The 26,891-nt window shown below is 38.5% G+C and overlaps 1 protein-coding gene across 1 annotated transcript in view; it reads left to right on the top strand.

Annotated features, from left to right (window-relative positions):
• TRAPPC9 (trafficking protein particle complex subunit 9) overlaps nt 1-26,891 on the top strand; it is a gene marked incomplete at both ends in the record, with an annotated part of 532,119 nt that overhangs the window by 265,104 nt on the left and 240,124 nt on the right. The window contains one exon of the mRNA XM_082499259.1: nt 2,200-2,290. Coding sequence (XP_082355385.1) covers nt 2,200-2,290 — 91 coding nt within the window. The remainder of the gene's footprint in view (nt 1-2,199; nt 2,291-26,891) is intronic.

Below are 26,891 nucleotides of genomic sequence, written 5' to 3'. Positions count from 1 at the left end.
GGATGGAGAATCACCTCTTTTATAGTCTTTTTATAATGATATCTGCGACATTACGCTTTCCATGGAGCTTTAAGTAGTAAAAATTTGTAATATTCCAGGCACCACTGTGAGCCAGTTGAAAGCAAATTACAGTTAAGTTAGTTTAACGTTACAGTTAATGGCAGCCACTCTGTTTTAAAACTTCTTTTAAATACTGCCTTTTAATTAGTTTCCTCTCACTTCTATTCCTTACATTAAAGATGTGATAACAGAATTATTTATCTGCTGTATCTATAAAGTAATCCAAATTATGTATCCTCCATCCTATAGTTTGGTTTATGGGAATTATTCTGCTGTGCTGGTGTCCTGGGTCTTATTTTTCAGCAGCAATCTTTTCCTAAGGTGGTATTCCGCTGCCTTCAGTTTTCCAAATAGGTGCTTTTCCTTAATGGTGTTTACAGCTTTCATACACTTTGGGGTTTGTGAATTCTGCAGTTGTAGTCCTTTTAGGAAAAAAAAGAAAAGCTATTTAAGACATTTTTCAGGGCATAATGAGGATATTTAAAAAAAATGCAAGAATACTATACAATGTATTGATTTTCCTCTTCTATCATCTCCTTGAGCTCTTGAGCCTCGATCACTAATTGTTAGATCTCATTTTGATTTGAGGTTTCAAGACTTTTATTTTAAATCTCCTGGAGAGCCTGTAAAATTATGTCCTGTGGTAGAAATTAGTTATCCGCAGTACTTGTTAATTTTCTTCTAAATGGCACAGAACATACTTTATCAGTCAGATGATTTGCCTGTCGTTCCAGAGTTTTGCAGAAAAAGAACTGATCGCATTTGGGAGTTGTTTTTAAAAGCTCAGATATTCTTCTCTTTTCTTTTTAATCTATTTTTGAGGAAGATGGTTCTAGTACTTTGGAGTCATCGGTCGAAACCTTCATCGATCTTGGTGGGAGCTTAGCCCTTAATTGTCATGGGACACCACTTCACCTATGGTGGTTTCATTCAAAGATTACAAAGTTGGGAAAGGAGTGTTTTTAAGTCTTGGAGAGGATCCTGCCTCTCTCTTGAATTTTGTTTCTGTGTGATGCTCCCGTTCGGGGCAGGCACGAGCCGGGCTGTGCAGCCCATAGAAGTGTTGCCAGAGGGGTTCCAGCGTAAGTGCACAGACGCTCATAGGCTGTATGTGCATCCTGAAAGGAGCCGTGCTAGCTCCACCTCCGCTTCTTCTTCCCAACCTACCTCAGACAGGGGATTGCGGTACAAAATTGTACCAAAAGTCGGTGGATGCAGATTTGGCCAAATACAAGACGATGATAATGTCTGCGTGGGCTTCAAAGCCCTTTGTGGCTTTCTGCAGTCAGGGGATTTGGAGAAAGAAATCCAGTGCTCTTCCTGTTACCGATACATATTATCTTGGTTGATGCATCACACATGAAATTATTATTAATTTGTTCAAATGGAAAATGCTATCATTGTTTTACATTGAATATTACCTAAGCTTTTGTATTAGCACTTTCATAACCTATTTTGAAGCCTTTTAAAAATAGATTCTGCTTTTCCCGACAGTTTATTTCAGTGCTTCACTGTCCTTAGACTAAGAACTATTTCCTAATTTTTTCTTGCTTCAGTCTGAGCTTGTTATTGAGCTCGTACAGGAGTGAGTCGAAAGGGAAGCTTGCAGGTTATGTGCCTGGGCGATGCTGGTCTGGTGTTTGCTCTCGATAACGACACTGTCACTGCATTGTCTAACGTCCCTGTACCTCCATGGAACCGGTACTGGGCCAGTGTTCCAAGCTATCCTAGCCCACATTTGTTCTGTTTTGAATTGCCCTATTAAATTTTATCCTTACTGTTTTCAGATTGCCCCTAATTTGTCATTTTGAGTTCTGATGCTGCAGCACGTAGTTACAGGTTCTGCTTTTTTGCATCTTCCCGACTTTTTTCCCCCTTGTGTTTTACTGTGGTTCAGGTACATTTTACCTTTGCATCTTCATATTTAACACCCCTCAGTGGAATTAAATTTTTGTGTTCTGAAGATATCAACTGCTCTAATTATTATTGTTAGCCAATTCATGGGTTAATAAACCAAATACGTAACATTAACATTTAATGAATCTCTAGCTTGCTGTTTTGATTTGCAATAATAAAAGTTTTACATATTACATGCTCTTTTTCCCTCTGAAAACAAAATTTTCCTTAATTCCAATTTACCCTTCCTTGAAGCGTGAAGGAGAAGCAAGTGTGGAAGGCGTTCTTAATCAACTGGTCCTGGAGCATCTACAGTTGGCTCCTCTCCAGTGGGGTGAGTAATGTCAAAATCTATTGATGATCTTTTTAGAGGATGTACTGGCTTGTAATTTTTAGCAGCATGAGAATGATAATGTTTTCATTTACTGATAATCTATGAGACAGGAGGATTTGCTAGGAATTTTATTTTCCTGTAGATATTTTACTTAGGTGAAGATACATGTAAAATTGATATCTATTTTATTTTGAGAATCACTGTTCAGTGGCAGTAAATATGAAACCTGAGTGCGCACTTTTTCCTGTAATTTGCAATCCTAGTTGTGTTGTATGAGAGGTGGCTGCTACTTAATTTTCCCTTTGCCTGACAGTGTGTGTTTTTAAAATAATTCCTCTAAAATATTTTCATACGGATTTGTAATAAAATTTGTGGTGTATTTCTTATCATGTTCTAGACGTTTTCATTGCTGACTTTTTAGATACAGAAAAAAGTAGTAGTGAGGAAGAACAATTTCTCTTAATTTTGCATTTAGAATGATGTTCCCACAATGAAATACTGATTTTGAAGAGTCATAATAATGTGACTTCTGTCTGAGGTTCTTAACAAGGCTTGTTCAGAGGCTTTGGAACGTGGGATGTTTTATCCCCAAAACTTCTATGTCAGTTACAAGTTTCAGAAAAAGTCCCCAGTTCATAAGAAAATTGTTTTCAAAGCTTTTGCTTTTAAAGCAAATCTAAGTCTATCCTCCTTAATTTAATTAATTTGATGACTTAGAGAGGACCGGTTTTAAGCAACAACGATCCATTGCTATTGTCTGCGCTAACTATTAAAACTAAAATGACCCCGAATTCGTATTTGTGTGCTCTTTTAAATGCTTGTGTTTTTTCCAAGCATGTGGACCATCCTCAACTCATTTGTTGAAACTTGTGAGCGCTTTGTTTATAGATGAGAAGATTAAAACTGGTAATGGTTTAAAGTTGTTGTAAACATGTCAAACTTTAACCATCTGTCTGAAATCAGGCTTATCTGGCCTCTGTTCTTCCGAGGATTCAAGGATTTGGTGACACTTGCTTGTATGACTGGCTCTGGTTATGATTGCCCTGTTCCTCATCCGTAAAATGAGTGCCTTTGTGTCAGATGTGTGTTGTGTGCTCAAACGGGTCACTGGAGAGTCGTCTTAGTTTGGCGGAGTGCCATTGACCTTCAACATGTTTGTAACCTGGGCTCTGTGTTGGGAGATTTTCTCTTGGCACTTTTGCATGGGAGACGCAGGAGGAAAACCGGTGCCTTTCTTTTAATATTTTTTTTTCTTCTTTTAATTTTATTTTCATGCCGAATTTCACTGTTTTCTTAGGAATAGAGACTTTTAGAGTCATAGGATTGAGTCTGGTATTCCTGCCTGAATGGTGATATTCACGGGTGCTTTGATGCGGTAGTTGGAAAACATGAACATAGCGCTGATTTACCATCAAATGTGATTGCCTGTGGAGTTGGTAATTTTTCAGGTTGTTGCTTAATTCAGTTAAAGAATCGCAGTTACTTTAGTTTTCAGAATGTATGAACACGAGAGACAACTCTGTGATATTCTGTGCCTCATAACTTCAGAATCTTTTGAAGCACAATCTCTTGGCAGATCATGGCCTACGTGTTTAATATTGCATTAAATAAAATAGGGAAAGGGATATTAAATACGTGGTTTGCCACAGCTTCTATATGATATCTTCTTTTGGAAAGTTCTGGTGGCAGAAAATACTGGTTTTGCAGAAGTCTACTTTATTTTTTTTGTCTAATATTTTCACAATCTGAAATGAGTGTTGCATATGTTATATATTTTGTATTAACAAAAAAAAAAAAACGTCCATGTAGAAGCTGTAGCTCATTGCGGAGATTATAGAAAAGGACATTTTGATTAAATGCCTGATTTTACTTGAAAACAAAAGCAAAAAATTAAAAACAATGGAGAAATTTTAGTTTCTTTTTATTAACCATAACTTCAAATATTCAGCAGTTAACTCTTTACTGGTTGGTTTCACAATGTTGTAGCCACGTAGCCCTACCTGCAGTCATCATGAGCAAAGCTACTGCGGATCCTCTAGAAAGCGTATCATGGAAATACAGGCTAATTTTGGTTTTATTAATGTTTCAGATGAAGGAGGAATGAAAAGATTGTTTTTTTCAGTTTGGTAGGTGGGAGTAATAAGGAGTTGTTCGAATGTCTGGACAATCAAGAGTGTGTGTGCACACGCGTGTGTGTGTACACACGTATTTAGACAATGTGACGTATTGTCTTTTGGAGTTTAAATTGTCTTTTGATGCCAGAATATATTTCCTATTCAACACTTGTAAGCATGATAAAGTATTACGTCTTTCAAATTATCTAATGATGCAAGTTCTGTTTTCTCTGTGTTTTTTTTTTCTTGATATTTTGAAGTGATTGACCTTAACTATCATGTCAGAATCGGGTCTTTTAGAGGTAGTGGTCTGTAGTGAGTACCAATAATGAGATAAACTTATGCAATCTACCTTAAAAATTCTTTGACTGTTAACATTTCTACTAAAAGAGAACTATAATCATAATATATATAATTAATAAGGCAATATTCTACAGGTTTTTTTTCTGTCCTGCCTCATCCAATATTTTGATTTCATTGATAAGAAGTTATTTTAAATATACTGTTATATGGTAGTGTCAGATATATTTTTTCTCTTTAACACTGTCGACATAGCCTTACTTTGCTTTGAGTTTGGCTTTTCCATATGTTAAGAATAACTGGCATTTTAATGTGAACCCTTTAATACTAGCCATCATTGTAATATAATCTTTGCATATATTGGCTGAAAATCTTGCCTTAGTGTTATGCAATAAAATTGATTCTATGATTATTCAAGACTTTTGCTGTATGGATGGTTACATCGAAGGGTTTACTTTATTATAAGTGCTCACACTGAAACATGAATGAATATTTAACATGGTTTTGATTAAAAAAATGACTGGCTCTTGTTCAAATTTATAAAAGCTGGACTTCAAAATTCCTTTTAAATTTGGCATATTTAATTCATATTAGAGTTAATATTACATTTCTAAAATTATAAAAGCATATTGAAATAATTTTTTATGTAAATTTGACAATCCTGTCTTTTTTTCATTAAATGCAAGGCAAAGAGTCGAATTAAAAGTTAGTGGCATTGAAGTTTTGGTTTGAGGATAAGAAGTCAGCTCTGAAGGTTGTCAGATAGAGGAAAAAAAGTGGCTCTTAGTGAACGCTGTTGGTTGTGATTTCATATAATCAAATGACTGGGGAAGGGAAAAGTATTTAAAACATGAGGAATCATAAAAAAGAAAATATGTCAAAGGCTAGAGTGAGACTTCTTAATATGTTGTTAAAATTGATTTTAAGATTTAGGACACCTCTGTAGAATGAAGTTGTCTCTTAGGCAGGTTAGTAAATCACATGTAATTGAAAAACATAATCTTGCTCAACGCCACCAAGTTCAATGTTCTCTAAAATTTATGGCATATTTTCTCTTTACTGCTGGGCAACAAACCAAATGTAGGGAATAGCTGTGGTTTTAAGGTGAATATATTAATATCATCAAATCAAGGAAACATAGCCTGCACAGTTTAATGAGGAGAACCAAGACTCTTCAAAGGCGTGTGTCATGCAAGTTCTGGGGTCAGATGTGAAAATGATCAGATGGACTCATTTGTTGTTGCTGGCCGTGCGATAATTTTTCAATCTTCATTTGATTTATGTTGCTAAGTTTTTCCAAGTGAGCAAAATTCTGAGACCGAACACTTATCGGTTTGATGGTACTCTTCAGCATTTCATAGCCAAATCATCATAGCTACAAATGCTCTGCAGAAAATGTTGTTATTGAACTTGAAATAGACTGAGTTTGCAATACACTGTTGATTGAATCTGGAATAGGCTGGACAGGGTACTCCTACATTCAAATGAGAAGTACCTCTTAAGCGAGAGGTTCCCCCCACTTTGCATGTCGTACACATATTTCACTACAGAAACTTATTTTAAATTCTCCTACATAAAGCAAAGTAAACTTAACTTCCTTCGCTACCGGCAACCACAAGATGAAGGCATCTTTTCCTGATGGTCCTCCTCTGTATAAGAGTGAAGATGTATTAGAGAAATTTGGTTTCGGAATTTAGAACTGTAGACAAATCTAAATGTGCTAAATGTTTTACTGTATTGGGCAAATACCTAGCTTTTCTTCTCTGTAGAAACTAGCTGAATAATGGAAAAACAATCCTTATACATGAACTCTAAAGATGGTATTTGCAGTAATATTCGAAGAACCATACATTGGTAAAACTTCACCGTTGGCAAAGTCCAGAAATAGCATTTTGTTGTCATTCATGCTTTTATTTCATCTACTTATTTCCTTCATTCTTCACTTCTTCCTTCATAATAAACATGAATTTCAAGACAGTTTATAACATCTGAGTTAGTCATGGATACCTTTTCACAATGCAGTATGCTTCATTTGCTAGTATGGGTTTGAAGGCAAAACCAACGATGCTGTTGCCGAATGCTCTCCAGATCATAATTAAGAAAAGTGATAGTTATTAAACAAAGTCTTAATTGTTTACTTATAGGTAGAGAATGCCACACATTTTGTTGTGGGTTCACAATAAATTGTGTGTCTACTTGCATCATGTAGGCATATCGTACTCAAAACCCCAGAATTGAAGGGTGGTTTTAAATTGTACCTCACCGGTAGTTGGCGTCAATAGAAAAAGTAGATTTAAAAGTATTTTGTAGTGTTTTATGAGCATGTCGTCCCTGACAGCTTGTTTGGAAGTTCTGTCTGGTTAAGTTTCACAAAACATCTTATGGAAGCATTACTTTTAAAATAAATTATCTCAATAATTTATTGTATGTTTTAGAGAGCACCAAATCAGAATCAATTTTCACAGCTTATATATTTCATGGATCTTAAAATTAATTACTGAAACTACTCACCCATTTTATTTTGCATTTTCCAGTCTGACCTTAGACCATAATTAAATCTTTCTTTCCACAATTCATGTGATTAACTCTTAGGGATTGCAGCAGTGTCAAATCACCACATGCTGAACACAGAGGAAAATATTTTAAAGTATCTGTCAGTGAGTAGATGAGGAAATGATACATCTCTAAGCCTGTGTTTTGGATGCCGTCTTGACACCCCGACAGCTTGTTGTGGCCAAGGACCTAGTTAAAAAGAGCCAGATCATTGGTAACAGTTTTAGTTGAGGCAGTCCTACAATATTGCTCTTTCCCCATATTGGAAATTCCAAGGTTGTCTTGGATGTTTGTTCAAAGAATAGTTTTAATGGGGAACTGTGCTTTTTAATGGGGAAGTGCTTTTGCTTTCTCTTTTAATAAACAACCCCCTCATAGGCCCTCCACAGGAGCATGTGGGTTATATAGGGGTAAGCTTGGAAATACAGAGGGATCAGCAGGGTATGTGAAGGTCTGCCTTTCCAAAATTTTATGAATGTTATTCTGTTCATTTATGAAACTAAAATATTCTTTAATGATTTCTATTTTAGAATTACAGTAGACTGGCCATTACCATCATTAGAAAGACGAAACCAAGAGCGTTAGCCAGAAAATCTCAAGAGTAAGCTGTCCATAGGGTAGAGAATCACAGTCTGATTCATAGGAAGACCAAAACTGAGGAACAACCTGGTGGTAAATGGAACTTACTAGATAACTAACCTTTCTCATCCATTTAGAAAAATCTTCAGGTTTTTCATTTTTATTTTTAAGATGCAAGAGAGGTGGGAACACTTTCATATCTTAACAGCTTGTGTGCAGGCTGTTTTGGAGGATATTTTGGCAATGTCAAACAAGTAACATGCTTTAGTTATTGGGAAGTGTTAAGGGACTGGGGTAGTACATTGAAAAAATGGACTAACTTGATAAAACTAGGGCATCTGGCACAAGAATAATGTTCTCACATGTCAAAACATGCTATTGTGTGATATGTTTTGAATCAGCTGTTGTTTCTAATTCCTACCGAAGCCTTGGTTACTCTAAACTGAGAGGAAAAACTTGTAGAGAAAGGGTTTCAGACCTAACAGGACCAATAGTGATTTCAAAGAAAAGATGCTAAGAGTAAAGAGAGCACCTTAAAGTGAAAATAAATTAACAAAACCTCTTACGTTAAGACAGATAACTTGAGACAGGTTGGGTGCAGTGCCAGCGGTTACTTCGTCTCAGATTTCTGACAGAAGTGGTAGCTGAAGCTGCAGGTTCAGCATTTCTATCAAAGCAGTTACAAGAGACGGGAGGGAAGAGGGAGCAATAAATACTAACGGAGTTGTCTAAGTATTGGTCTAGGACCAATTTCACCAATGTGAATCATTAGTGATTTTTGCTTTGTAAAAAAAGAAAAAAGGAAAGCTTATATGAGGAGGAGGAATAAACTGATGAAATATGCTGACGGCTGAAAGATAAGCACCACCATCTCTCCAAGAAGAGATCAGGCTCTTACACAGAATCATAGAACGGTTTGGGTCGGAAGGGACTTTCAAAGATCATCTAGTCCAACGCCTGCCATGGACAGGGATATCTAGGACACTGCACCGGGTTGCTCAAAACCCCATCCAACCTGACCTTGAACACTTCCAATGACAGGGCATCCACAGCTTCTCTGGGCAACTTGTTCCACTGTCTCACCACCCTCATTGTAAAAAGTTTCTTCCTTATGTCCAATCTAAACCTACCCCCTTTCAGTGTAAAACCCTTGCCTCTTGTCCTCTCCTTACAGGTCTTGGTCAAAAGTCTCTCACTGTATTTCTTATAATCTCTTGATAATCTCAAAACCCAAAGTACCTTAAATGAGATGGATGAAATGTAGTCTGGTCTGAGACAAGTAACACAGAAATCTGCTAGAAGTCCAGCTGTCTGAAGTGATTGTAAAGGAATTGATTGTTACTCTGAGCTACCAGTGCAATTCAGCTATGAAGAAAGGTGTATGTGACATTTGTCCAAGTCTCTAATGAAACCTTCCATGGGAAAATTCTTATAGAAGAACTCAAATCAAACTAGAATAGGAAAAAGTAAAGCTTTGGAGGTGACCAAGGAATGCAGACTTATTGTTGGGTTTATTCTATGGAGATACCACGCTGAACAAAGTTAGATCGGTTGTCAAAAGCTGAGTAAATCTGGCAGGTGACTTCTGTGTTCAATACTTAGATGTCTAATACAGTTGAATTGCAGTATCTCTGAGACACGTTTCTTTAATTCAGCAAAATCAAGATTTGATTGATCTCCAGGAAGCCATCAGAGGACCGGGTCTCAAGGAGGGGAGAAAATTTGCTGAAGTAGGGAAACTGTTGGCATAAGAGCATACTGAATAGAAACTGTCTGTTAATAAGCACAGCCTAGATTTTTTTAAAGACCGTTAAGGTTTTCAGTGCAGCGTTACAACAGAAATACTGGCAGAGAGGAAAATACCAAATAATGTTGTTTAATCGGATACAAAAGGAGGAAAAGAAACAGGATATTGTGGTAGCAGGAAAATTAACTCATTCAAGATTGATTCAGGCACGTGTGCCGAATACATTTTGTTTAGTTGAATGAGTGACTGTTTGCAATATTTCATTCTATTTTTAAAGAAAAAAAAAAGCTATGCATAGTTTACTTCTTTATAGGAATATTGCTTACGGCATTTCAGTTAAGCCATAACAGGTGATTGAGGAACAGCATAATGATGATAAATGGTTACACCGTTACGCAAGGTACTTAATTTTCTAGGTATTGTTAGAAGTAAATTGAATAATAGATTAATTGAAGATCCAAATTAAAAAATGGCAAGCTATCGAAATAATTATGAAAATGGGTTACACATTCAAAAAGAGGTAGAGGTGTGAAGATAATGGTAAGGAAGAAGACTGAGAAGACAAAAAAGCTGTCTTGTAAAGCAGTTGGTGAAAACTATCACTGAATCTGCAGAGAAATAGATTTCTGTTACTCTGATGGACACAGAAGATACTATTTGAATAAAAATTTAGAAAAATATGATTCAGCTTGTGGACAATTAAAAAAAGAAAAAAGGAATAAAAGATCAGAAGACGTATGTATGAACAAGAGAGGTAAGAAAGATGCTTTGATCAAGCAGGATTTTAATTACCCAGCAATTAAATGAATTGTACAGTTAAGTGTGTAGAGAATGAGAGATAGAAAATATGCTAATTGTAGTGGAAGAATGTTCTGAATAGCCTATGTAGGACAGGTTCAACGTGTAATTGGTTTCGGGCAGTAAGCGAGAAGGGAGGCCTTATTCCAGAACGCATAGGAGGAGTTTTCCTTATCTGGCTTCTGACTTTTTTCAGCTTTTGTTTTATTTCACTTGAAAAAATAATGCATATATTTTGAACAGAGTGCCATGACTGTTGTAAATGAAAGCAGTCTTTTCACTGACTACATTGTACTTTGGATCACACTCGTTTCTACTAATAAAATGTTTCGTTTGACTGGATTATTGTATCTTCTCCATAGAAGTGCAAATGTACTCTGTTGTCGTTTAAAGTTTGTATGTAATCAAGTTAAATGGAAACTTTTCCTTTTATTTTTGTATTTTACTAAAAGCAAAATTTTCCAAGTATTTGCATGTGTTCTCCCCCCCCCCCCATGTTTTGACTCATCGGTTAAGGCCAGCATGACCTACCATCAGTAGTTCTCCGTCAAACAGACATTTTGAGAGGAGGGGAGTTGGTTTAATTTTCAGTGTTCATTCTGAAGTAGTCCTTTATTTCATCAAGGAAGCAGAAGTGAATTAACAACTGTAAAGAACATAAATCCATCTCAATAAGCCTCGTAATACTGAAATTAATAGCTTCCAGCTGTCAAAACCTCAACAGTACGAGCACAGACCAGAACAGACAGATTTGTATGAGAAAATATAAGCTTTGACTGAAGTCCTCTTTCACGTTCTCTCCTTTTCTCCTTTTTAGTGTCTCTCTTGCTTCAAATTGGCAGCTCATTGTCTATTTTTTAGCATGAGATTCTTTTTGCCACCTTATTATTCTCCAGTTTGTGATTTTTCTTACCCTGTTCCTTCTCCCCATTGTCTCTTTGTATAACAATGTCAGAACTTCATTTTAATTTTGTTTTATTTTGTATCCCAGACCTTTGTATTAAGCAATCTTTTTTTTTTCTTTTTTTTTTTCTTTTTTTTTTTTCTTTTTTTTTTTCTTTTTTAAAGAAAGGTTGTACAGTTTTAGGCCAGGAAGAAGTTTGATTGACTTGAATCATTAATTGATTTGATTTTACAAAGGAAGCTAGTCAACCAGAAAATCATTCCTGGGCTGTGATTCTGTGTGCTTATTGACATTGTATACTCAGTAGTGAACTTAGACTTTTTATTTTAGTATTTGTTTCCTTATTAAGCAGAAATTGAGGCTCACTTTAATAACATTTCTGATTACGTGTGCATACATTAGAAAAAGTTTCAGAAAGGGAAGGGCTATCTTTTTTGCATCTTAAGATATAAAAGAGGAGCTAAGCAAATGTGTTCTGTAGGATGGCTTTGTACAAAAGGGCTCTCATCAAAAGATACTCGAGTTGTTTTCTGTTACTCATTACATTTTGTATAGTATTATATGAAGTCGTGGCTCAATAATATCAGACACATACAGAGCTGTTACAGAACTATTATATCAAGGCCAGACACAAGAGATTAAATAAGGAAGAATCTTAATTAAAAATGTTAGTAGTATATAGAAAGGGTAAAATGTCTTGGCATTGTCTGGAATTACACAGAGAAATAATTGGTTGCCTCATGTGAAAACTTCAGGAAAGAAAAAGAGGCAGCAGCAGCAATCCTCAATAATTAAAAGAAGTGCTAAGGGGTAATTACATTTCTGTGCTTTGATAAACATTCAGCTGTCAGTTATCTGAGTGAATGATGGGGTTGAGTTGTTCAAGCTAAAGGAAAAGCCCAGATATTAAAAGTGTTGGAGACCATAAATCAGAAGCTTCAGAGCAGAAACGAGTATCACCAGCCCTGAATAGTGCTGGTTGGAAGTTCCAACAGCGTTCCCAGCTGTGGGAGCATTTAGTAAATTTGTTTTAGTGGGATGTGAAGGCTCAGAGTTGGTTTTATGCTGCACCCAAGCTCCAGGCTCCCGCTGGAGCCCTGCTGAGTCGGGGGATCAGCAGCTCAGATCTCTCAGGGCTTCTTGGCTTGGCCTTTGCCTTCTTCGTAGCTTAGATTGGGTAAAAGATGACTTCACACCTATACATTAGTCCACTTGCATTCAGAGCCCTTGGTTGAAATGAGATCTATTTGTAGCTCATTCGTTCTGCCCAGAAATTTAGGCCCGTGTATATGTATAAACCCCCCAAAAAGGGGAGCTGACCCCACGGGGATGGGTGTCCATGCTGTGCTGCCTAGTGGGTTCCTTTGTGGCATTTAACTCCCAGTAACTGCATCACCTTTTGCTTTCCTACCACAGTTTTTCCTGTATATTCTTCACTTCCAGAAAGAAAACATGCAGGTTCCTCTCACTAGTGAAATTGCCAAACAGTGGTAGGGAAACAAAGAAAATGAAAAATGAGCGAGAAACATAATCTAAGTTTTGAGGTTTGGATGAAAATAAGATCAGTAAACAGCTGTCGGTTGGAGTGAACATCCTGAACTCTGCCTGTTAAAGAGGCAAAATGACCTCTTCTGGTTTCCTAGCGACTATAATTTTGTGTAACTTGCTGGAGCAACCAGTGAGTTTCTGAATGTCTGTTCCTAATGAAGGTATTAATCAGCGGTGCGTTCACTATTTGCTATTTATGAACAATTTTTGTTAAACAGGCTGTATTTGAAGGAAATTATTCCTGTTTATGGGTACTTAATGATTTGTATTGTCCACACATTATTTTAAATTAATCTCATAACATGAAATACACATCTTTATTTAAATCAGAAGTAGATTGCAGAAGGTGTCTCAATATAATTTTGTTTGGAGAGCGGTTTGTAAACTTATTGAGCTCTGAGAACCTTGCTGTGAATAGGAACTTCAAGATTAAATTTATTTGTGACTCATTTCCAGCCCTTTTGTTCTCATGTCAATATTGTTCTTTAGTTTAAATAGCTTTTCTCAGTCTCGGATGTTTGCTTTGTTTTCACTCTTTCTTTTGTGCATTTCGAGACAGCAGTCAGCACTACTTCTCCTGGGTTCCTTGATAGCATAGTGGGGTTTTTTATTGCCCACCCCACAATTATCTCAGTAGCCTCTGTCTGCATCTGTCACAAAGGTTTTTTTCTTCTTGGATCTAGATTACAGGATTAGATATTTAGTAGGATCATTCCTGACACAGATCCTTAATGATCTCTACGTTAATAAAGTAAATCTGTGCTTTCATTTTCAAGACTATCTGTTGTCCTCTATCAATCACCAAAATTGTAGGCAATATTTAGTATTTCACAGAACATGATGTAGGCCGTGGAAACCAGCACAGCCTCTCTCACAAACATTAGTTTGAAGCTGGCAACGATGGAGTAAGTCCAGCTTATTAAACCTTCTGGCTCATTTCAAAGTTTACATATTAAGAGCAGTGTGAATTTTACTGGCTACAACACCGTGGTTAGCAAGTTGCTGCTGTCTCTCTAGTGTAGCAGGATCCTTAATGTTTAAGGTGGATAATAATGTAGTCTCTCCAAGTAAATACAAAATAATTAAACCACCACAACTTTCAGAGGTTTGCTTTGGTTACATTTCAGGTTTCAGCTCCTCAGCACCATGACATGTAGCAAAGCACTATCAGGCCTTATTTCTGGCAGAGATTAGTGTCATATTGTGAAGGCGTATCTAGAATATTTCAAAGGGAGTACAGTTTGTCCTTTGATGTGAAATTCCTGTGTTATTAGGTTTTTTCATCATCTAAAGTCATTCTTAGCAAACTAAGGAAGATGCTCCACATAACTTTGGGAGTCATTTCTCCAAACAGCTGGAGTGATGTCATGTTCGCCAGGCCTGTGACATTCCTCTGGCTGTGCTGCTGATGTTGCCGCAGAAGGTATTTTCTGAGGAAAAGGCTCCTTTCTGCTGTCACTTGCCCTGATGCTGAGGAAACCGTCCATTTGTGGCTGTGAACCCTGCACCCGGGTTGCCGTTGGGTGAGAACTGGGTTGACACCTCCTGCTCGATTGCTAAATGCTCAAGTATACAACAGATTTTTTTCCCTCTTATCCAGGCCTGTATTCTGAGTGACAAAGTGACATTTGTCCATCCAGGTGACTTGTATTGTCCTTATGGATGGAGAATCAAAGACATGTTTCTTCTTGTATCCGTTAACGTTGCCAGCTGGAAACACAGAGGCACAGATGAATTTCAAGTTTCGGTTAGTTTTCATTACATAATTACGGGTTTTGCTGCATGCACACGCAAAATCTTAGGAATCAAAATGTATGGGGTGTCCATGCCTGGGTGTTCCTTCTGTGCGGAGGTGCCGGGGCTGCCCCGTGCCGGACACAGCCAGTGCCAGCCGGTGCCAGCCGGCTCCAAGGGCCCCACCGCAGGACACAGCTGAGCCCCTCAGCCAAGCCGGGGGCGCCCCGCGGGGGGAAAAGAGGTTTGCGGCAGGGCCCAAGGTGGCCCAGGCAGAGGAGGAGGAAGCCCAGGAGGGAGCAGCAGCAGAGGGAGCCCGAGGGCGGCGGAGGAGGAGGGCAGGAGGCGCTGCAGGCCCGGAGCAGGGATCCCCTGCAGCCCTGCAGAGAGCCCGCTGGAGCAGAGGCCCAGCCTGCAGCCCGGGGAGGGCCCCAGGCCGCAGCGGGGGGATCTTTCCTGCAGGAGCTGCGGCCGTGGAGAGCCCCGGCGGGAGCAGGTTGTCCCTGAGGGACTGCAGCCCGGGGCAGGGCCCGCGCTGGAGCAGGGAGAGGTGTGAGGAGGGAGGAGCGGCCCAGAGGGGCTGCCATGGACTGACCGCAGCCCCCATCCCACCCCTGCGCCCCCCGGGGTGGGGAGAGGGGTGGGAGTCCCTTGGAAGCTGGGATTGGGAAAGGGGCGGGAAGGTGTTTGCAATTTTGACTTAGTTTCTTACCATCTAAATCTATTTTAATTTGTGATAAGTTGAATTTTCCCCACATTGACTCCATTTTGCCTGTGACAGTGGCTGGTGAGCCATCTCCCTGTCTTTATCTTGACCCATGAGCTTTTTCATCCTTTTTTCTTTCCCTGTCCTGGTGTGGAGGGGGAGTGAGTGATCAGCTGGGTGGGTGCCTGGCAGCTGCCCAAGGTCAACCCACCACTGATTGTTGCCTTAATATTTGGGTAGTCCCTTTCAATTATTCTCTTTCAGGGAGGCTGTAGTGCAGTCCATGCAGTTCCTTGGAGCCAGTAATACTCAGAAATTTCTTGAAAACCTATAGATACTACAGAAATGTAAAAAATATGCTAGAATGACACATAGCAAGAAAGGAAAATGAGACAATACAAGATTGTTTGCTTGTGAGAAATTGTTTTGGCTTTCTAGCTGTCACAGTACATAATTTTGGTACAGGAGGTCCGTTCAGAAAGCTGTGCATAATTCAGTCAAGTGAAAATGAGCAGAAGCAAACCAGGACTGTGACATAGAGTGATACGTGCCTGATAGGGGAAGCAGCTTGTAATAGAGATTGGCGATGATAATCTGGAAGCTGTTCTTCATACGGCATGGTGGCAGGCAATGAAATTTTTCTGTTATTTTGAGAGAGTGAAAAAATCCAAGTACTTGATCATCATGCAGAGCTAACCTTCACAGGTTTCCTTCTCTTCTTGTAATAAATTGTTTCTTAAGCAATGTATTGTGTGATTAAGAACAACTCTGACATACTGTATAGCATCATTTTGAATCCTTCTTCTCTTTTAAAGTATCTTTTTGCATTTCATTGGCACTGGTGACTTGGTAATAATCCAGTAGTGTTACCTAATTTATGTAAAATATCACAGATGGCGTTTACCTCTGTCTTTCATCTGGAGTCTGCGGAGCTGTTCGGTTGCCATACAGCATGCCATAATAATCAGCAAACCTTTAGTCAAATTAAGTTGGTTAGTTTGATGGTATGAACTCAGCAGAAAATTGTTACATGTCTAAATTTAAAGATGAAGGGATGAAAACATTACAGAAAACCAGAGATTTCATTTAGCCCAGGAACTACATTTTATTCAGATCTTGTTGCCTGTAGATACTGACTAAAACGCACCATTGGATTTTTGAAGCAGGTTGTCTGTGCCTTCAGTTATCCCACATTATGGTTTACTCTTCTAATTAGAAACTCACTGTATTCTGTATGGGACTGTGGATGTTTCTCAGTTGCACAGATTCCAAATGTGACTCTTGATTGTTCAGTTATTTTCGTTTTTCATGAAAGTTCACACTAACAACATGCATATTCCCAGTATGCCAGTCTTGTGGGTATCGTTGGGTAGTATTGTTGGATAGTACTATTTATACCCAAGCTTGCAGTAATAAAGTCTTTGAATTACCTTTGGGAAGCAGCTTTAAACTGAAATACTGTAGTGATGACTCCTATGCTTTCCCTGATGTGCTAAAATTTAGAGAGGAGGCTATACGAAAGGCTTTTCTGAGCTCTGAGATAACAGTGAAGAAACAGGAGATGTAAGTGCAGGTTCAAATATTTTCAGTGCTAAAGTGGAATTGCCCTGAGCATTTCACTAGAAATTAAATCTGAGTACATGGTATCTGGCAATTAATAGCAAATCAAAACTATCTTTATAAGCAGTGATTAGACAGTCTTTAATTGTCATTACTTCATATTCTGGTGGCAAGGTGAATTCATTAAAGTTTGCAAACACTGAAATAAGCACAAGTAAATATTTTGTTCAGCAAAATTTTACTCGTATGTAATAATATCTAGGTGAAAAGTCATTTGGGATTCTTTCTATTTTGAAACAGGGACTAAAATGAATTTGACTCATCTTGCTATTCATTAAGTAGCTCACTCCTGCTCCATCATAAATAATAAATGATATGATGGGAAGACTCATAACTTGTTAGTGAAATTGGAATATCAGCAACTAAGTTAATGGATACAAATAAAAAGCAAGCTAATTCCAGCATAAGATATCTTTGAATCTAAAGCTGCACGATGAAGATCAGGATTGGATACTTTCTGCTGCATGAGAAAGTGGAATTTACCAAGATCTACCTGTAGAGCTGTTTCCTGATTTTTCCATTCCCGTACCCCATTCCAACTAGCTGTAATTGCCAAGAATATAGAATATTTAGGTTTTGGGGTTACCCATGAAACTGGGTGATTTTCAGATAAGCTCATTGTATAAGATCCTTAAGATGTCAGAAATGGCTGCATATTTCTTCCTTTAAACCCCCATTAGCAGAGACACCTCATTATGGAAGGTCAAAGCACTATAAGTAGACACACATTGATTACCACCCCCTCCCCCCCCCAAAAAAAAAAAACCAGGCCTCAGCCCACCCATAACACTCTACCTGAGATTTCTACCCCGTTTCTGGGGTTGAATGTCTTAGAACTTTTATGGGAAATCCTGGTAAGTGAAAAGGATGGTGCTATCAGCAGAAATGCATCTTCCATTCTCCTCTCTCCCCATGCTCTCTTTTTCAGTCTCCCGTGTGTGGAGGTCTCTTACTGAAGCCAAACCATGTTTGTGATTTTGAAGATGTGCGGATTAAAATATTGTAGGCTCTGTTGGATGCCTGAAAGCACCAGCGACACTAGGAAATTTATACTTTACCCCGCTAATTGTTGGAAAATATGAGCTCTTGATTGGTATGCAATTAGAAGTGTAACATTCTGTTAAACATATCACACAGCATATGGCATGTTAGCAGCAAATCCTCTAATTTAAAATGAAAAAAGTATGTAGTTCTGCATATTAGAAATTTTTGCAGGGAATCAAAATTTGCCATTTATCTAAATGCCAGGGGGGAAAAAGCCATCCTTAGTTATTTTGGTAATCTAAATTTGTTTTGAGTTTGATAAAATTTCTATTCTATAATGATAAACAAATATAAAAGAGGAAAAAAACATAATGTATTCAAATGTGCCATTAGTTCCAAAATCAAAACTATGCCTTTTATTAAAAAAAAAATAATATTGAATTACCTTACCAAGTCTGCCTTGATTCAAACAAGTTAAAAATGCTGGAGCAAAACCATAATGGCAGGACCACAGAAATGAAGTCAAAGGACCCTGAGTGGAATTCATGGATGGGCAATCAGATGGTGCACTGTTTTGTCAATTAAAAACATAGAATGGATCCATAAAAGGATGATCTTTTCTTTAACAACCTCAGTGATTTGGAGGCTTGATATAGTCTTTCAGTACGTATTCATTGATCGCTTTTTTTTTTTTGGTGGTGTTTTGGGGCATTTTGGAGTAACATTTTCACATATATACCAAGATGCTGCAAGAACTACCCTTCTGTTGGAGGCTGAAGTCTTGCTTGTATGGGCCCAGGGATGACTAGTACTTAAAAGACGTACTAGCCCATTTATAAGGCTAATGGTAAGCACTGCTAATTGTAGGCATGGGTCGTTGAAAGATGGCTTGGTGGTCCAGGGTAGGATGGGAGCAAGTAAATTGCATCTGAGAATGAAATAGTTTCCTGTCACAGTGGTTGCACAGGGTTACTGTGCGTCTTCAGATACGATTAGTCTTGGAGGGAATTGCATTTCATTGATTGACTGCACATACACCACAATTTTTATCAGTGAAGTTTAACAATCTTTGAATGCTTCAGACACATTTTTGTTAACAGGGTACTTGACAAGCTTGTTATTTCTAATATTTGTAGATGGTCAATTTATCTCATGTTTGGCAGGTAATATTTATCTTCTTCCTTAAAGTTTCCGACTTCCTAGTCAGCTTTTCACTGTTGCTATGTTAGGATAACTCATCGCTTTGAAAATGTGCCTTATTTCTGCTTTAATTTGCATCTTGTCTCCGGTCTTTTTCCCATGGCATAGTATTTGTGAGACGTCGGTCTGATGTCTCACAAATACTATTTGTCACTGTATCTCAAAGTAACCTCCTACCGCTGGCTTCATTAAGTGTTTATCCTGAAATGGTAAGTAGGATTCCCATTCTGCTTGTCTCCTCGTTGTCCCTGCCTTTGTCACCCTCCTACTTCGATCACCAAGAGGGGCTCTTACCGCAGCGTAGCTGAGCGCTGCAGAGCCACATCCCTATCTTAAACCGGGAAGGAAAGAAAATTTTTCTGCTCTAGCAGATAACTGATCATTTATTACGCTCGAGTACTGACATCAGTTTTGTTGTGACTTTGTACTTCATTTTGACATTGCATTATACAGTCAATTTGGCATTGAACTGGAGAAAATGAGAATACTAGGAAGCCGATTCCTCAAACTATTAATTTTATATCAAAGACATCTCTCCAAAATGTTGCATGGGGAGGAGGGAGTTCTTTTTCATTCTGCTTTGCTCACCAAATTCTGCAGTTACTTTGGAAATCTTAAATCTAGTACACTTAAAATCAGTTTGTGCTACAAAGCCTGAGGTTTAGTATCGGTTGTTCCTGTTGTGTGTTGTAGTCACTAATCCTTTTAATGAAGAGCTTTTAGCATTGAAGAGATTCTATTTATAGTAAAGCCATTAGAGCATAAAGCTCCTCATTGCTATTCTGCAGCATGTAGCTGTAATGTTTGTCAGTGGAGAAAAGATATTTTTAGCTGCAGCATTGAAAACCGAGGCTGAAAGGTCAAGAATCCTCGCGGGGATATGTTCTGCTACATCAGTGCTATCACACAGCTGCTGTTTACTCTCTTATCATTCCTCGGTAATAAGAAGATTTCTTTATTGTGACACTAAAGGTATAAAGCATCAAAAGGATTTTGTGCATGAAATGAATACTCAGGGAAGGATGATGTATCCAATCACATTAAACATTCTACTTCTCCTTAAGTGACTGATTTTATTTTCCCAAAGACTATCTCAACACCTATTCGACAAAAGATTCATTCTAGGAAAGTTTTTTTTTTTATTAAAGGGGATAAGACCTAATGCAAGCAAGAGGCAATCTGCTGAAATAGCAGAGAATTTTAAGTACGCGCTATTCTGCCTGACATCTACACCATTCATTTTCTTAGCAGCGTATTGCGTGAACGGAAGACGTGATATCAACATATAGTTTGCCAAAGCAAAAAGAGCCTGGAGATCTCTATTGGTAATTTGAGGAAGAGAATTGTGGGTGGTGGTGATTATATCTGCTACAGGACAGCTCGTAGCACACTGGATAGGTACTCAGCAAGCACAAAAAGATCATGTGGTCCTATTGAAACAGGATATGATAGACGATATGTAAAAGGGAGAAGGGAGAAAGGAGGGGAAAAAAGGGATAATTATAGGAATACAAGCTGCATATATTAGCTGAGTGTACAATGTGGAGGCTTCAGAGGGTTTTCTAATATCTTTATATAAAAATCAGGGGGAAAAGAGATTAATTGCCACATTGAGAAAATTAGGGCTGTATGATCAAAGGAAAGGCAGAGAAGAAATGGCCTGTTGACAGATGGCTTATAAAAATGAAAAGATTTTTCAGAGGATACGAGTCTGGAGTTTTGTGCTGCTTGGGGAGACACAGGCACTGTCATCATATTTTAATAATAATAAGCTGCTATGTAACCCTTTTTATTCACCAAACATTATGTAGCATAGGAAAAGTATGAGTAAAATAATACACTGATAGGTACACTTTCATCTCAGGGTATAAAGAAATTAATTGTACTTCTCTAAGAATTTCTTCGAGGTCTTGCTGCTGGAGGTTGTTCTTATCTTCTGACACATGGAATCCATTATCACGTACCTTTTAAAACAGGTTCCTTTGTACCAGGAAATTGTTTTAATTATACTCTTTCTGCTTACCCAAAACCATTTTTTTTTTTTTATCACCATCTTTTCCAAGCTTTCTCTGTGGGCAGTATTTGACTTGGTCGGTGTGGTTAGAACGGTTACGTTGTTCTGTCTGTTATAGTCGTGCCAGGCAGCAGCACAGAGTGAGCACGCGTTAATAGGCAGCTCCTGTCCCCGGAATCTCACACATAAATAGACCAAAAATTGAAGGATTTTAAAAAAAAAAGAATTAGGGAAACTGAAAAGATCTCGATTTGACAATTATTTTCTTTTGTAATTGAATGAGATTTAGGTAAATGGGCATTGGCTGAAGGGAATGACAGAGGAAGGGTGGGTATGGCTTTATGAAAACAGAGATCGTTAATGGCTTGTTCCTATCACAACCAACAGATGTTGCTTAGTCCCATTATCTCTCATCTCTCACTCTTTTGTGAAAGAAACTTGTGTTTCTGGCTCTGTCACTTTATGGCACAGTGACTCAAATCTGCCACTAAAAATGGCAGGAAAAAAAAAAAAAACAACCAGAAAAAAAAAAAAAATAGTAGTTCCTCTTTTTCTTGGAGGTTGAATGAGCATGCCTTGTGCCAGGGGCGGTGAGCACTGGGACAAGGGAGCAGCGGGCTCATGCAGTGAGGAGCCAGGGGTGGGCAGAAAAGGAGGCCAAGATGGAGCCCAGCTTCTCCTCCTCCCTGCTGAGGTGATGAGCTCTTAATTTAGCTTGCCATCATATGAATCACAGGAACAAGTCTGAGGAGGGCCACAAGGAGCAGGGATGATAGGTGGAGAGAGGCTCAATTATGCAGCAAGAAACCTGCATGAACCTCCAGTCTTCATGTGGAAGAGAACGTCCTAAGAAGGGCCTGTCAAAAGCTGTCCTGACGCCATTCAAAGGGCTTGGTCATCCCTGCTCTAACTCTAAACCTATGTTGGTATCTGCTCCTCATAGCTTCAGGTCCTGTGGTGCCGGGATATTTTTTTCTTTTTATTGTATTTTTTTAGTCTTCGAACATGCATGACTTGGAAAAAGAAGGACACTACCTGGGGCTTCATGCTTTTGGGAGGTGGGAGGCTCATATGTGAGATATGCACATAGTATATGGAATGGAGGAATTTATTCTGAGTTCTCGACTTCATGATGTGTATATATATATGCACTTTCTTAATGAAAGAGAAATTTTATAAACATTAGTGACGGATTTAATGTATTGTGAGAACTGAAAATTCCTGGGATTTTGATGGTAGCACAAAGATTTCTTTCACAAGAAAGAATTCAGGATTTTTTTTTTTGTTTCTTTCTATAACTGCTAGACTACAGAAGGAATCAGCAGAGAATATGATAAAAAATTACGCAGACTCATAATCCATGATTTTAACTGCAAATGAGTAAGTTATTTGTTTATGGCTTTCATAGACTGTAGAAGTAGTCATGGTGTTAGTAGGAAAAAAAAAAGTTCTAGGTCACAGACTGCTAAAATAGTATTTAAATTTATTGTCGATATTTTGTTCAAGAAGGACAGGGAACTGCTGGAGAGGGTCCAACAAAGGGCGACAAAGATGATGAGGGGATTGGAGCATCTTATGAGGAAAGGCTGAGACACTTGGGGCTTTTTAGTCTGGAGAAAAGAAGACTGAGGGGGGATCTTATTAGTACTTCTAAATCCTTAAAGGGAGGGTGCCAGGGGGATGGGAACAGTCTTTTTTCAGTGGTGCCCAGTGATAGGAGAAGAGGTAATGGGCACAAACTTGAGCATAGGAAGTTCCATCTAAACGTGAGGAGGAACTTCTTTCATTTGAGGGTGGCAGAGCACTGGCACAGGCTGCCCTGAGAGGTGGGGGAGTCTCCCACTCTGGAGACATTCCAAACCCGCCTGGGTGCCGTCACTGCTGTAGGTGCCCCTGCTCTGGCAGGGTGGTTGGACTAGATGATCTCCAGAGGTCCCTTCCAACCCTGACCATTCTGTGTGATTCTGTGTGTGAAAATGCATATGATTTTGCTATTCTAGATAATGCAGTTTCCTCAACTTCCCAAGTTAATCTTGATGCTTTTTGTACTCGCTAGTCCTGTGAAATGCCATATAGGTTTGCTATCTGTGCTTCATTCTCTCTTGCTTTCTGAGACTATTTAATTCTTTTTTGGGCTTAGACCAGCTTTAATTACTTTAATGGTGGTGTCTTTGTTGCAATTTTACAAGTCACTATGAGGTCTTTTTTTTTGTAGTTTTGTTTTTTTTTATAGTTAGCTGTTCACATCCTACCTAATTTGCTGTATTAGTGAAGCATTCTTGGGAGAACCAAAGAATTTTTTTCTTTTTTATTAACAGTGGCTTTTGTTAGTAAAAGCAAAGGGGGCTCTTTTGGAGTCTAATGGGCTAACGCTCCCGCTTGGTCACACATTGGCATGAAGTTGAGGACTGGTAAATTTTGATAATTATTGACTTTCAACTTGGCTGTAAATTTGTAAAATTCAATGCAAGTCAGTTATTAAAACCCATTGTTTTAAATAAATTCTCCCCTGGATCTCTTCCGCGTGCAGAGATAGGTTAAAAATAATTGCAAAGTAGACGTGCTGGCCTTTATTGACATAGATTCAACGAACATGCAGCAATTGACAGTTGCCTTTTACTAGTTTCATATTTTCACTTTAAATACATAGTTTCCATGAGAGAGTGGAAATGTCAGTGCTGTTATCTGTAGTGAAGACAGAAATACTTGCCTGTAATTACTCTTCTCAAATTTTTTTTGTGAGAGGTTTTATCTGTTCTCCTTTCTGCTGTATCTGAGACTTGTATATTCTGTTCTTGATTTCTTTGTTAACCAGGGGGAATTTTTATCTTCTTACTGTCTTGTGTTTTGAGGTTTATTGTGTGATTGCCCGTAATTTGAAACTTGGCAAATTTTATGAAATACAGAAAAGCGACCTAGTTCTGACCTCATATACCTATGCTGCATTTTGTAGCGATGCCCCTAGCACGTTTGATGGCCCTGCGAGTCCTTTTATTTGCAGCCTGTCATCACAAAATGTATTTGGCTGCTGGTTACTATATAGAAGGATTAACGATTCCTGACACAGCTGAAGTTTCGGTTTAGGAATCTCAGTTTAAATCTCCTCGCAACAACTGAAATATCAAGGGTTGTTATTGGAGAAAGATTGAGTCACTTTGAGAGATGTGCGGAGACCTGTGCAAAACTGTACGTACATCAGAGAATCTCATCATTTCAGCTGCACTTTTCTGGCTGCTGCAAAGCAGTATCTGGAGAGTTCAGTTTATCTACTTGAGCTAATCCGTGACTTCAGTTTATTGTATATACAGAGCCTCTGCTGTAGATCCAGTTCAAATTAAAATGAAGTACTAGGTCTTAGCGTTTCACTCCGTCAGAAGCGGCAGTTGTTTGATGGTAGCGATGTTGAGAACACTTTTGCAAATAAAGCTGCAGGCGGTGGCTAACATTTTAATTGTCCTGTCCTTTAAATTTGCTAAGCTCGGGAGTCTTGTTGATGCTAATGCTCTCTCTGTAATACAAAGCTAGGATGACTTGTGATTCCAGTCCTGTTTGTTAAGTGGATGTATTTTATGTGTAACTGGTGACTTGCTGCTAGTGAATACTACTTGTTTTATTGTCTGTTTAAAGCTCACGAATCTCTGAAAGAATCTTAAGACACGTTTTTGCTGTGGTTTCCTGCTTGTGGTTGGGTGGCATTCAAGATTTTTAAAGAATTAAGAGCTGTAGGTAGTTTTGTCTGACTGCCTTGCTTTCTATATAGCATTTCAGCATTTGGGACCCAGTGCAATTTATGTTAAAACAATCTAAATTGGGATACTTAAGGGTGAAACACTTCTGGAAATTAACTTTGTTCTTGCTGTCAATTAAAGGACTAGTTCTCAGTGTAAAACCTTCCTCTTTGTTCAAGATTCTGACTTGTGTGCTGTTGACATGCCGGGAAGGTAGATAAGATGTGATAAAAGGTACTGTTACTATTGCCTGCCCACGTGGATAATTTGTTTGCTGCATAAACACACCTACAGGCTTCTTCCATACAGGGATCTAAGTAACTACATAGAAACATATATTTGCTTTGTTAACTCACAGAATTTTTCTGTGATCTGTTCAACATAAACATAGATAAATAAGCCAAGACTTCATCAGGGAAAACCATGTTTCTGCCAAATTGCATTGCAGTAGGCCAAAAAATTCCTTCCAAAACATTCCTCGACGGTTCTGAAGGGAATACCTCAACCGGCATGTGCGACATCTAAAATAATCTGTTCCTAGGGAGGAAAAGTTGAAGATGAAAGAATAATTTTGCCTTTTCACCAAAGAACTCTGGGTCTAGGAACTATACAATGAATAATCCAAACTGATTCTCAAAAACATGGAAATAGAACGTAGCTGTGTTATGAGGGAGCCAAAGCCTATGAAGATGCCAGAGAGGTGGTGGATTCACCATCCCTGGAGGTGTTTAAGAAAAGGGTAGATGAGCTGCTTAGGGACATGGTTTAGGAGTGGTGGTGTTTTTATCAGGGTAGGTTAATGGTTGGACTTGATGATCTTAAAGGTCCCTTCCAACCTCACTGATTCTATGATTCTATGATTCTAAGATGTCTAATTTGGACATCATGCATTGCATCTAAGAACAAAGTGAAATACGAGCTAGAAACATGACTACGTGAGCAGATAGCTTCTTTGGTAGCTCAAGTTTCTAAGTAGTTCCCAGAAGAAAATGTTGCAAAATTCTCCTGCAGAACTTCTGGTCTCCTCTTTCATACCATGCATATCTGAAGAAACATATCATTATCAGCCTCTGCAACTGCATCGTCAACCAAGGCTCCAGTGGCATTTTAATAAAACAAATGAGCCAGTCTGTTTAGCTGCAGAAGAAAATCCTGTCTGTTTTATCTCGTTTCTTCCCCGAACTCCTTCTCCCACGTCAGCTTTCCAACTCAGCTTGTGCTAATACACTCTCCAGCATCTCCTTCATTTTTCTTGGCTTGTGTTGTCCTCCTGAGCTGACAGAGCTCGAGTCTTGCCGTTCCCGTTCTCTCTCAGGATTCGTGGGATGATGTGGAAGATCTCATCCCTCCTGGCTCCAGATTAGAAGTCCTGAAACAGTCAAATGGGTATCTTTCTCTGAGGGCAGGATGAACTTCTGACTTTTCTCTTCTGGCCAACATTGTGTTTGTAAAGCTGGAAACTGACTTTGGAAGCTGATTTTTATTTTTTTTAATAATTTATTTTAGAAAACCCCACAGACCTTGGAGAGCTCGATACCAGACAATGGTATATCTAGGTAAAAAGTTTGTTGTAACTTTAAAATTATCCAACTGCGGTGGTACGAGAAGACAGTTGTTTTCACTCTGTTGCTTACCTCTTGTGAATTTATGATGCTATTTTTCTGAGAACACGGAAATTTTTCTTATCATCAGCGAGCGAATCATATCCCTGTGAGAAGCATAATGTGCATATTACATATAGACAGACTGAGAAAAGATCATTACTTTGCCTCTGGCTACGAAGTAAGACAGTAATATAGTGGGAAGCTCAGTCTCGCAGTCTCCCGGTTTAACCAGTGAATGACTCATTTATGATACTGGCTTAAAATGCACTAGGAAGGAATGATGGTAAATAAAGCTTAGAAAATGATTGGTCAGAACAATGTCTCCTATTCAGGGTTTAATAACGTGTGACTTTCACACCAGTTTGGAAATTAAACTAAAACTATGAGACTATATTTTGCTTCTGGCAATATCCCTGATGAATAAGCAAAGCAAATGTTTTTCTCCACTGAATTACTTCCCGTATCTTT

The sequence above is a fragment of the Vanellus vanellus genome (assembly GCF_965231255.1).
Source record: "Vanellus vanellus genome assembly, chromosome: 2".
Classification (NCBI taxonomy): Eukaryota; Metazoa; Chordata; class Aves; order Charadriiformes; family Charadriidae; genus Vanellus; species Vanellus vanellus.
Note: the sequence above shows the minus strand (reverse complement) of the source record. Positions and strands in the feature narration are given on the sequence as shown.